The sequence below is a fragment of the Octopus sinensis genome, linkage group LG14, assembly GCF_006345805.1.
Source record: "Octopus sinensis linkage group LG14, ASM634580v1, whole genome shotgun sequence".
NCBI classification, from domain to species: Eukaryota; Metazoa; Mollusca; class Cephalopoda; order Octopoda; family Octopodidae; genus Octopus; species Octopus sinensis.
In genome coordinates this window covers 28,132,544-28,146,228 of record NC_043010.1, presented here as the reverse complement: position 1 = coordinate 28,146,228, position 13,685 = coordinate 28,132,544, and the positions used below count along the sequence as shown (strand labels likewise).

Below are 13,685 nucleotides of genomic sequence, written 5' to 3'. Positions count from 1 at the left end.
GTGAAGTGAAAGCACGCTATAAAAATAAAACTACTGAATAATAATAATAATAATAATAATAATAATGATAATAATAATAATGATAATAATAATAATAGTTATAATAATAGTAATAATGATAGTAATAATAATAACAATAATAATAATGATAATAATAATAATAATTATAATAATAATAATAATAATAATGATGATAATAATAATAATATTAATAATAATGATGATAATAATATTAATAATAATAATAATGATAATAATAATAATATTAATAATAATAATAATGATGATAATAATAATAATGATGATGATAATGATAATAATAATAATAATGATAATGATACCATACAACATAATTTCTTGATTTATTAAAATCCTCTCCACCTTGAAATGATGTTTAGTCCTAACCAAATGACAAGTAAGATCAGCTCCACATGAGAAGGGGAGATAATTTCAAGAATCGAAAATTCTCTGATTTTGATGTCCCATTGAAGAAGAGGATGTGCTTATTGCTTGGAGATGATGAGGCTACTGATCCAGAAACATGGATCTACGATTGTAGATCCATGTTTCTGGATCAGTAGCCTCATCATTTCAACTATTGTCCAATCTCAATAATAATAAATAATGGTTTCTGATCTTAACTGATTAGAAGTGCTACCTTGTACATTGTTTTGCCTTGGTATAAAATATTCTGCTCAAAACCACAGATTTACTTGTCAGTTGTTTGACCTTAACCAGTTGAGCATGTCCTTTAGTGGCTGACAATACGTGCATCTCTGATCACGAGCAGAAGTAGTAAGGGCGCATCATAGCCATGTGTTGAGAGGGATTCTTGGAGGTTTGGATAATTCACCTTTGGAAACATGGGTGTTTTGTTCAACATCCTTAACCAACCCTTATTCAGGGACCTTTTAGAGTGGGATGGGCTATTTGACCTGAAGAAAATTCTAACTGTGCCCCACCTGCAAGGTCATGTGCTGTTTATTTTGATATAAGATCCATGTTGTGCACGTATAGTTGTGATGCATGTGCTTGATGTACCCTGATGGTGGTAATGATGGTTATATTGGGCTTCATAAATGTGCTCCCTTGTGTCACTTTGATGTCATGTGCTGCTCTCTTATTCAATCATCATCATCCAGTGTTTTAAATCTGGGTTTTGTCCCCTTAACAGGAGTGGCCAGATCTACTTCAATGCCATAGCAACTGCCCTCACACCATCTCGCCATCTTGCCTGGTTTTGGGCATTGTCCCTTCTCAAGCCAACCCTCCCAATCTCCCCTTCCACCTGTCCCCTCCACATTTTTGGTCTACCTCACCTTCACGGTCCATTTGCTAAAAACTCAAGCACCCTCCTCAGAACATGCTCTTCATTCCTCCTCAACACATGCCCATACCACCGTACTCCATTCACCTTTGCCAGCCTCCAACCCCAGCATCCACCATCAAGTCCTCGATCCTCCTCAACCATCATCATCATCATCATCGTTTAATGTCTGCTTTCCATGCTAACAAGCATTTGACGGTTTGACTGAGGACTGTCGAACCAGATGGCTGGGCCAGGCTCCGATCTGATCTGGCAGAGTTTCTTCAGCTGGAAGCCTTTCCTAATGCCAACCACTCCAAGGGTGTAGTGGGTACTTTTACGTGCCACTTGCTCCGAGGGCCAGTCTGGCGATACTGGCAATGGCCATGCTCGAAATGGTGTTTTTTACGTGCCACCAGCACAGGAGTCAGTCCAGTGGCACTGGCAAAAACCTCGCTCGAATGTTTTGTTCACGTGCCATTAAGGCGACGCTGGTAATGATCACACTCAAATGGTGCTTTTAATGTTTAACTGAAGTGATTTCTATTTGCAGGTATGTTAAAGAGATGGAACTATTTCAGAGTTTATTAAACAGCCCTTCAAAGAAACAACAACACCAAAAGCAACAACAGTTTAGCCGATGGGAACGCTGCACCAGCAGCTGTCTGTGTTTTAGCCGACGGCACAGTCACAGTAGCATGGCTGACCCTCTTGAACTGCCCAACAGTTGACCTTTGCTTTGGCAATTCGCTGACTCACTGGAACTACTTCTGTCAAACAGTTGAAAAAAAAGAAATAACAATAACAAAAACACAAAAAAAAACTCTGCTTTCGATCTTAAATACAACTGAAACTGCTGTTTGTTTGTTCGCTGCTATTTTTTTTGTTTTATTCTTATTTTTGTGTTTTATTTTATTTTATTTTAATTTATTATTATTATTATATTATTATTATTATCATCATTATTATTATTATCATTATTATTGTCATCATCATTATCGTCATCATCATCATCATCATCATCATCATCATCATCATCATCATCATTGTTGTTTTTGATTTTTGTTGTATTTTTTATCACCAAGATTCTTGAGGCCTTCAGTCCTTGTGGTAATTGGTGTAATAAACACACACACACACATACACATAATCAGTAAACTCAGACAATAGATACATCTTAAAGAACTCCCTCCTCAGTCAAAATCTCCTTCTCCCCCACCCCCCACCCAAAGTCTCATCTCAGGTTATTACCCTACCCTACCCTACACTAGTCTACCCTGATATCCTCCTTATCCTATTTCAGCAATTAATTCCACACTGACGGCTCACAACTTGACCCCTACTACCCTCCCACCACACTGGTCTCTCAGCTCAGAAATTTACCTACTCTCCCTCCTCCCCTCATTGTTTTGCCTCCACTCATTACTAGTCCTCACCCCTTATTCTCATCTCACAAATATTGATTCATCACCTCAGCCAAACACACACATACTCACACACACACACCTAATCACTTCTTTTCTGACATGATATCACCTATTTTAAATCATATCCTACAGTGCAACCTGTTGTAGCTGTATGATATCCTATGCCTAAATGATATATATGTATATAATTTAGGCATATATATTATTAGAACTAACCAAGATTACCTCCCCTGGCTAACTTGTAACTCAGATATTTTATTACCCAGCTTCCTTTCAATCACTGGTTTCTAGTCTTTTTAGCACCACAGACCAATTTCATGCAAGATAATTACATGCATGACAAAACACAGGAGAGTGCATGATATATGCTGTGATTATCACATCGGTGCAGGCGTGACTGTGTGGTAAAAAGCTTGCTTCCCCACCATATGGTTCCGGGTTCAGTTCCACTGTGTGACACATTGAGCAAGTGTCTTCTACTATAGCCTCGGGCTGACAATAGCCTTGTGAGTGGATTTGGTACATGGAAACTGTAAAGAAGCCCATCACGTGTAATATGTGTGTGGGTGTGTCTTTGAGTCTGTGTTTGTCACCTACCACCGCTTGACAACCAGTGTTGGTGTATTTATGTCCCTTTAACTTAGCAGTTTGGCAAAAGAGACCGATAGATTAAGTAGCAGGCTTAGAAAACAAGCCAATTTGACTAAAAATTCCTTGAGGTGGTGCCCCAGCATGGCCACAGTCAAATGTTTAGAATGCAAGCTACAGATATGACACCTTTCTAATGCATAAACAGCCTGCAGGCTATGATGGTCTGTTTTTCTGTGTGGTCTGATACCAAATGGTGCATGGCTTGGCACTGATCAGTGACTTGCTAGTTGGAGACCCCTGCTTTAGAGATTATCTCAAAAGCAACCTTTTATTCAGAAGATACTCCAATCAAATTGTATTTTGTTTAATTTTTTATGGATGGGATCCTCTTTAGGTCATATTCTACTTAGATAGCATTCCATGGCTAAGATCTATTTAGGTTTTTTGTTATTTAACGATATCATTATTTGGATCATATTCTATGGCTGAGAACTAACTTAGATCGTATTTATTTCAGTGATTTTCTCATTAAATGGTATCACAGTATCATGGTCAGGCCAGGCTATCGGATGTCGTACATCACTGGTCACAATGCGCTTTGCATCATTTTGGCTTTCGAATGATGCCATGCCACTGGCCAGGTGAGCAGGCCAACATTCCCTACCCTGATCAGAAGACTATTCTGCCACAGGGTGGCCCATTTACAGAGGAGTGGCCTGGAGCAACATGAAATGTAATGTTTTGTACAAGAACCCAATGTGCTGCTCAGTCTTGGAATCAAACCTTTGATCTAGCAGTTATGAGTGCAACACCTTGTATCTACCAGGCTATGCCCCTTCACCATTAAATGATAAACCATGACTAAAATTCTAAGTAAATGACAATCTGTTCATGTGTATCGTTTTAACCCCTGTTCAATCTGCTCATGTATACCTTTTTATCATATCCCATTTTTTCCTGCACGCAAATCGAATTTTTGAGGCCAAAATTTAGTCAAAAAAGGTAGGCTGGTTTATTTATGGAGAGGACTTTGGAGGACCAAAAATTCCATGTGAAATGCAGCAGGATTTAGAAAGATGGTGACAAAGTTTGAATGCTTACACAATACATTTACAATATATGCTACATTGACTTGTATGTTTGAAGAATTCAGTATTTGCCATTGAAATATACTGTCTTTGTTTAATTTAGTCTTGAAAATAATTAAGAACTTAATAAATTAAATTAATTGTTAATAAGTTAATGCTTGGAAATTTTAATCGAAGGTTTTAATTTAGGCCACTTTAAAACAGGTAGTTTTTATATCATGAAACAAGGAGCCATCTCAGTTGGGGTTTTTTATCAAAAGAATTAAAGCTAAGTTCTAATTTTCACATTTCAGTTATATCCTATGTTTATTATATAATTTAGATAATATTTTATTTCAATAATATCCAATTGTTAAGGTCTATTCTATGTGATATCTCATGACTAATGTCTCTAGATTTTATCCTATGGTCAAGTCATCTTAAGTAACATCTCACAGCCAAGATCCATTTAGACAACTTCTACTTTAAGTGACATCATCATTATCATCATCAAGTCCTATTTTAAGCAATATCCAATGACCAAGTTCCATTTCAAGTGATAGCTTATGACCAAGTCCTATTTTAAGTGATATCCCATGGCTAATTCCTCTTTGTTCCACAAACCAATCCTCTATTAAATGATATCTCCTGGCCAAAATCCTATTTTGAATGATATCAATCACATGACCAAATCCTATTTTAAGTGATATCACATGCTTAATCTCTCTTTAGATTTTATCCCATGGCCAAGTACAATTTGATATCATACCTAGATGATATCACAACTAATTTATCACTGCCATTTTTCTTTCTTTTCTTCTTTAATTGTTGTTTCAGTCCTGTGTTGTTTTTCTTATAGTTTCTTGTTGTTCTTTTTTATATTTTTCCCCCTCTTGTTCCTGTCCCCTTTTTATTAAACAGTTTCTTACAGTCTTATTGGAACACCGTGGTTACACATACACACACACAACTGAACACACATGCACACAAACAGACATATAGACAAAATATAATCAATATACATACATATCTACATAAACAAGCACACAAAGAAAACTATAAATTAACCAACAAGGGAGCCTCTACATGGTCACTCGATCTGCTAGAAATAGCAGTCAAATCCCCCCCTCCTTAATATAATTATATTGCACCACCATCATAAGGAAGGGACACTTTGAATAATTTAGTCCTAGTTATTCCATTAAAATAATGGGGTGGGGTGATCATGGTTGGAGTGCCTTGATCAGATTTAACCTGGAATTAACCACAACAGCAACAACAGTACACATAAATAAACAAAGCCACAAATAAGCCAACGAAAGACCCTTTACATGATTGTTTGACCTATTAGAAATAGCAGCCAAATTTCTCTGAAATCACACCTTACTGTCTTTTAAACGAAAATTAGAAAAAAGGACATATTGAAGAGTGTAGTCCACTGTCTGAAAAAAAAAAATACAAAAAGGTGGGATGGTTACAGTTGGAATATCTTTGACCATAAATCTGTAGGTTCAGAATTGATATGAAGACTGAGCAACAAATGCATCAAATATAAAAAAAAATATTAAAAAAACAACTTCAACAACCGCATTACCTGGAAAAAATGCAGTTAGGTCTGTAAGCAGACTGATTCCATCGAGTTTTCACTGTTTTTTTTCACCAAATGTAGTTCGATTTCTATGTGCTGTGCAGCAGAAATATTAGGCGTACACGAATAGCTTCTGCAAACAAACTGCATTGAATAACTTTCCTTGTTTTTTTTTTCCTGAGATTGGAATTATAAATCAAAAATTTATGATAATTATAATAATTGCTTGATTTTTTTTCGAGGAGTTGTACCCGCGTATGTGATGTGTATGTGTGTGTGTGTGTGTGTGTGTGTGTAGTGTTGAGTGTCAGAGAAAAAATGTTTGATACCATAGTAAAGCTTGCTTGATATTTTTCTTTTGGTTGAGCCAATGTCTTGCTATTCTGGAGTGTCACCCATGTAACCAATAGTGTACTCAACACCTGGTGAACACAGGATCGAAACTTTGGAGTAGCAAAGATGTTGACTTGACCAAAAACAAATATTGTTTACGTGCACGTGCGTGTGTGTGTGTGTGTGCATCATTACCATTATCATTTTCATGATGATAGTGATGATATATATGCATGTATATACATATATATATGTATATGTATGTGTGTGTATGTATGTATATATAGATATGTATCTATATACATTATATATATATATATATATATACACACAAACACACACATACATATATATATATATATGGATGTCCAGAGTCAAAATTTTTTCTGACTGCACCGTTATTTTTCTTGTGTGGTGCCAGTAGATGAAAAAATGAGATATTCAAAATGACAGGACTCTAAAACCATTTTTGTAACTACACAAGCCTCCCGAAGTTGAAAAATTGGCCATTTTTATTGTACTTGTGTAGTGTCTAATCAATGTTTGTTTTGTAAGCTTCATGTCGATCTAAATTATGCTAGAAAATTATGGGGCAAGCGTAAAACTCATTTCTAATGTGACTTTATAACAAACACAAAGTTACGCTGTTGACTAAAAGTCTTAAAATCTACTAGATGTTGAACAACCATGAATAGGAGATAACAAGGGAACCCTCCACATGAACAAAAGGGTTAGGAGTCTGAAACTGAACTGCAGCCTCTTGGGTGGATTGGAATGGCAGTTAAATTTATTTCATACATTTCTGCAGGATTTCCCATGCTTAATCCTTTTGTTACCATATTTCTGTTGTTTCTTTCAATTAATTTTAAATATAACAAAGAATTTAATAAAATAACTTAGTTATCATTAAGCTACGTTTGGTTGAAGATTTTAATTCAGAACTTCTGAAAATAAGACATTTGTACTATTGAGACAGAGGCAGTTTCAGCCGGGTTGGTATCGAAAAGGTTAAGTGCCAAGTGAATAATGAACATCTTAGTCTTAAAATTTCCTATTGAAAACCAGCTACATAAGTATGCTCTAAGGGTTCTTTTTATAGCACAACTTGTATTATGTACATTAAAAGTCTCTTCCAAAATGTATCTTGGAAGGCTGTTGTTGATTTATGACTAAAGAATGTTTTGCTAACCATGTTACATTGTGCTTGTCATTAAAATCATTAAAAATAAACGATGCACTTTCACTGTAATTTTCTAGCATAATTTAGATTCATGTGAGACTTGTGAAATGAATATTAGACTTGACTCTACACAAGCACAATAAAAGTGGCCAATTTTGACAATTTTTTTCAACTTCAAGAGGCTTGTGTTGTCACAAGAATGGTTTTAGAGCCCCGTTACTTTGTAGACCCCATTCTTTCATCCACTGGCACCACACAAGACAATGGTGCAGTCAGAAAAAAATTCTGACCTAGAAAACGGGATACCCTAATGTGTGTATATGTGTATGTATATATGTATATATGTGTGTGTGTGTATCATTTTCATTATTTTGATAATGGTAGTGATGATAGCAGTATACACACACACACACTCAGACATACACACACTCGCACACATACATGCATGCACCTGCCTGTGTATACCCATATACAACTCAACGTATTCCATCCCTGTGTCCACAGCAGTCGACTGAAACCATCCATCGTATAAATCCATGAATGTTAGTTGAACAATGTAGATGTCGTTAGACTGGAGTCTTTTCTGCTATGATCTTCACAGTATGATTGTTTCTCCATTCAGCACTAACACTAGAAGATATCGCTAAAAAGTATTGCTGTATATTTATTATTTTTTAAAATTTATTATAATTTATTCATTTGTGTGTATGTGTGTGTATGAATGCATACATTTGTATATGTTTGTAGATGACAGTTTTGAGTATGTTTTTTTTATTGAATTTATTTATTTCTGTGTTTGTTTGTTTTATATATATATATAAGTGTAAATTCAGAATTTAAATGATGTATTAAAGATTTTTGAATGATTGGGACTGCATTTCAATTCATCTTCAGTGAAAATAAATAAATGTTTGATCTTGCTTGGAAAAAAATTTTCTGGTTAAATTCTAAATACAAGTATTAAAAATATTTTTTACTTAAACTACCCGCAAGAAGCAGAAAAAAGAAAGAAAAAAACAGTATCTACATGGTTAGTAATTTGAAAAATCTCAGGGTTTTTTGTTGTTTTTTTTTTTTGCTAGAATAATCACCGGTTCCAGTATAACTAAAACCAAAGTCTCTTTATCTCTTGTAACTTCAGCGGTGGTGCCCCAGCATGGCCGCAGCCTTCAGGCTAAAACATTTTTAAGGATTTAAGGAACTGTAAACACATGCATTTCTTTTATTCTGTTCCACCACTTAAAATGGTAAGGACATAACAATAATGAATGTTTCATGAAAACCTGCCAAAATGAAAATGAATAAAAACCTTGGTTGATGTAATTAGCTTTGGAGATAACAGAAGGCAGCGAGTAAGTATTAGCAGAGTTCTTAGGATATCTGATAGAATGGTTGGTCCACATTACTCTGTAAGGAACATAGGAATGGTTTCCCTGTTTCTTTGGCGCATGTATTCCTTCACAGACGAGATGCCAGTCCATTGCAGGATAACTCATCTTTTCTGGTTGAGTGGAATGGAGCAACTTGAAATGAAGGGTTTTGTTCAAGAATGCAATGCATTGCTTGGTCCAGGAATTGAAACCACAATCTTACGATTATGAGTTCAACACCCTAACCACTAAGCCATACACTTCCACATCTGATAGAATGCCTTCTGGTCATTCATCCTATTTTCTCTGCTCTAGTTCAAATGTCAGGGAGGTCAACTTTGCTTGTCAACTTTTCAGGGCTGTTAAATAAAATACCAGTCATGTACTGGGAATCAATAATTCTTGTCTCTCCCTTTTTTTCTATCCTTCTCTCTAAAGAGTACACATAATAACTATGATGCTGACCAGGAGCTCCCTTAATTATTGTAATAGGTCCACCATTATAATTATGTCTAATTATAATAAATGTTAGATAATTATATTTGCCCCAGAGTTGTGGGAGCATTCATCCAAATCCATTTGCTACAGGGGCAATGGTCATGTACTGGGAATACTCGGCTACTTACATGTTAATTTTATTATTATTATTGTTATCGTTACCTTTCATCATTGTTATCGTTATTAAGGTGGTGAGCTGGCAGAATTGTTAGCACGCTGGGCAAAATGCTTAGCAATATTTCGGCCATCTCTACATTCTGAGTTCAAATTCTGCCAAGGTTAACTTAACCTTTCATCCTTTCGGGGTCAATAAATTAAGTACCAGTGAAACACTGGGGTCGATATAATTGACCTACCCGCTCCCCCAAAATTTAAGGCCTTGTGCCTTTAGTAGAGAGGATGATTATTATCATTATTATTATTATTATTATTATTATTATTATCATTATTATTAAAGCAGCGAGCTGGCAGAATCATTAGCATGCCAGGCAAAATGCTTCTATGTTCACTTTAATCAGCTTTGCCTTTCGTCCTTTTTAGGTTGATAATATAAGTACCAGTTGAGTACTGGGGTCAATGTAATTGGCTTATCCCCTCCACCTGATCTGCTGGCCTTGTGCCAAAATTTGGAACCAATATTATTATTGTTATTATTACAGGTGGAAGCTGACAGAATCATTAGCACACTGCACAAAATGCTTAGCACCATTTCATACATCTTTATGTCCTGAGTTCAATTCCCATCGAGGTCAACTTTACCTTTCATCCTTTTTGGTTCGATAAAATAAGTACCAGCTGCATACTGGGGTCAATGTAATCGACTTACCTCCTCCCCTGAAATTGCTGGCCTTGTGCCAAAATTTGAAACCCGTATTATCAATAGGAAAGCAGTTGTGCAAATGCACAACACTGAAACCAACAGAGATTCCACCACAATCTATTGGTGTTTGGTTAATAAATTTTTTTTAACTAAACGTATTGATATTTTCGTTACCAAAAGAATTAGGACCTTAGTTCACTGCTAGTTCTACTGATTCAGAAATATCAGTTTTAAAGTATTTATTTTTAAATTTAAATTTAAATCTTTGTTGTATTTCCAAACACCATCTAAATCACTGGAAAGTTATCGTGTTTCCCAGCATATAAGTTGAATTTTTCAACTTCCAAACTTTACAGTCAAAAAGGTAGGACAACATAAAAGGCCCAAAATCTCCATCTGAAAAGCAGCAAGACTTGAAGGATAGTAATTATGCTTCAATGTTTACACTATGTCAGTGGAGGTGCAATGGCCCAGTGGTTAGGGCAGTGGACTCGCGGTTGTAGGATCATGGTTTCAATTCCCTGACTGGGCATTGTGAGTGTTTATTGAGCGAAAACACCTAAAGCTCCACGAGGCTCTGACAGGGGTGGTGGCAAACCCTGCTGTACTCTTTCACCACAACTTTCTCTCTTTCTTCCTGTTTCTGTTGTACCTGTATTTTAAAGGGCCAGTCTTGTCACACTATGTGTCACGCTGAATCTCCTTGAAGGCAGTGAGCTGGCAGAATCGTTAGCACGCTGGATGAAATGCTTAGCAGTATTTCACCCATCACTATGTTCTGGGTTAACTTTGCTGGGGTTAACTTTGCTGGGGTTAACTTTGCCTTTCATCTTTTCAGGGTCGATAAAATAAGTACCAGTTGAACACTGGGGTCGATGTAATCAACTTATCTCCACCTCCCCTAAGCTGCCCTTGTGGCAAAAATTTTGAAATAATTATTTAAAGCACTTTTCTAAGGCAGTGAATTGGCGGAATCACTAGCTCACTGAACAAAATAGTTAGCAGCAGTCCTTACATTCTAGGTTCAAATTTTGCCAAGGCCAACTTTGCTTTTAATCGTTTTGGTGTCAATCAAATAAGAACCAGTGGAACCCTGGGGTCGATGTAATCAACTTAACCTCTCCCCTAAAATTGCTGGCCCTGTGCATTGAAGAAAGGTTTATTTAAAGCACTTTTAAGAAAAGTAACCAAATGTTTATTGTTGATGTGACTCTGTATTCATAGTAAATCCAAAGTTACAGTGAAGATCAAATGTTGAATGGAACTTGAAGTTCCATCTGTTGGCTTGTTCAACTGGTTGAAGAAACTGCTGGTCAAAACTTGAAGAAGCAGTCAACTTGACCATCACAAAATTTATTTCATTAAAACCAGCCATCGTTGATTTCTTTGAAAATTAAACAAAGCAGATAGATAGTGTATTTCTTTAGGGATGTGGTCTCAAAGGGTTTAAGTCTTGCTGTATACCTTTTTTTCTCATTTTTCTTCTTCCTGTTTTTTTCTTCTTTTTTCTGATGGTGATTGGATTTGAAAACCTACTAAAATTATAAACAGAAAATTTATAATCAGTAAGCAAGAATCACAGTTTCTATTCTAATTAGAACCTTCATCAGATGATTAGACATACATTCATATATATGTAAACATGTATATATACATATATACCTACAGACATACATACATACATGCATGCGTATGTACGTGTGTGTATGTATGCCTGTGTGTGCATATATAAATACATCTGACGTTATGAAATGAGCCTGTAAGATTGCTTAGAGATACGTGGCATGTTATACAACACTGCCAATTTAATGTATCTTGAAGCATGAAACTATAAGTAGTTTTTTGTAACTGTGCACTTGATGTGTGTGTGTGTGTATTTTAGTGAGCACTTTTGAGCAAAAGAGTGAAGCCCTGGCGGGTAATGGCCATGAAAACTGGATTGGATTCCTGCTTTAAAACCACTTCAATTTGCTTGCTGTGCTGGTTTCCTTGGGTAGGGAAAGGCATGATTGTCACAGTTTCTCTTCATGTTGTTTATCCCTTTATAAATATAGGGCCTTTGTGCCTTGTCAAAAGAAAACTTCTCTGTTTAGCTAGATGTCTTCACATATATTCAATTTATGTCATGGATCCTTGTGGGTTTTTTTTTTCATGTATTCTTGTTTACTTTGTGTAACAAATTTTTAACTGCCTAATGTGACAATAAACATACAAGGATCTATCTGTGTGTATTGATTTCTCTCTTTCTGTGTGTGTGTGTGTGTGTGTGTGTACAGGGTGCGATGGGTAAATTGTCGCCATTTTATATATTCTAATTTTGCACATGTGCATTGTTTGTTTTTGATTTTATCAACTACACAGTATAGTAGGGTCTGTTGGGCACCATCTGTGAGAAAAACAGCACCATGACGCAATTCACTCTGCTAGAATTTGGAAACAACATACTCTACTGGCATTCATGCCAAGAGCTCCAAGACAAACATTTCAGAGTATTTGGGTGTCAATCTGAGGATAGTGCAAAGGATTCGGAAAGAGTTGGATGAGTCTAAGAGTAATTACAGAGGTATGGCAGCTCAGAAAACTCACTCTGATCATTCTGATAAGAAAAGAACTCCTGAATTTGTTAGTGAGATCCAGGCCATGATTGACAAGGATCCCTCCAAGTCAATTAGGTCCATCGCCAGGGACATGGGAGTGTCAGGGTTTCTCATCAGGCAGGTCGTGCATGAAGACATTTGGTATTCCTCATACGAGATGAGAAAGGGCCAATTTTTATTCCAAGCCATCTTGGTTGGATGCAAGATGGGAGAAACAGCTAAAAGAGCCTCTTGTTGGCTTTGGAGCAAGAGAGAGGTGTTAAGCTGGGGGCAAGATGGAGATGAGGAGTACTGATTTGGCCACCTCTGCTGACCACCAGTGGGAAGGTGTTACAGTTCAGGTTTGAAACACCGAACAAATACTGTCTGATGACATCAGTTCCTCCTAGCCAGAGCTCCATTTACTTTGGTGAATGGGAAAAGCACCTCCTCCTTATAGGTGTTATTAACATATGTGTGTGTGTGTGTGTGTGTGTGTGTGTGTGGATATGAGTAAGAGACATTTTATACCACCGATTTGGCGATGCAGATTCAATGCTGAATTAATTGGCATCAGATCTTTTAGTGCTTCTTTCGTTATCCATCTCTCATTCACCACCGACTTTTTTTCGATCTTCTGGTGTATGAGTATCTAGTTAGTTTTATATGTATATATAATGTCTGTCTGTCTCTCTCCTCCTTTCTGTTCTTCACCTGTAAGTATATTTCTGCATGCATGTGTTTCCCTGAAGCGTTAAAATAATCTATCGATCGCCAAAATAGGTTAAATGTCTAGTCAACCCTACCACATATTCAGTGTTCAAATCTACATACATACATACATACATACATACATACATACAGACATGCAGACAGACAACTTAAATATGGAGGCTGTCCAGAAGTGTCGCATGAGATTCTGAAGTCGT

General features: G+C 36.4%; 1 protein-coding gene across 3 annotated transcripts in view; it reads left to right on the top strand.

Moving 5' to 3' along the window:
- The window catches only part of LOC115219149 (rho-related BTB domain-containing protein 2), an 83,109-nt gene extending 80,945 nt beyond the window's left edge, over positions 1 to 2,164 (top strand). For all 3 annotated transcript variants that reach the window (XM_029789251.2, XM_029789252.2, XM_029789253.2), the window contains exon 9: positions 1,860 to 2,164. In XM_029789251.2, coding sequence (XP_029645111.1) covers positions 1,860 to 2,037 — 178 coding nt within the window. In that variant the 3' untranslated portion in view covers positions 2,038 to 2,164. The remainder of the gene's footprint in view (positions 1 to 1,859) is intronic.
- Positions 2,165 to 13,685: the final 11,521 nt, after the last annotated feature.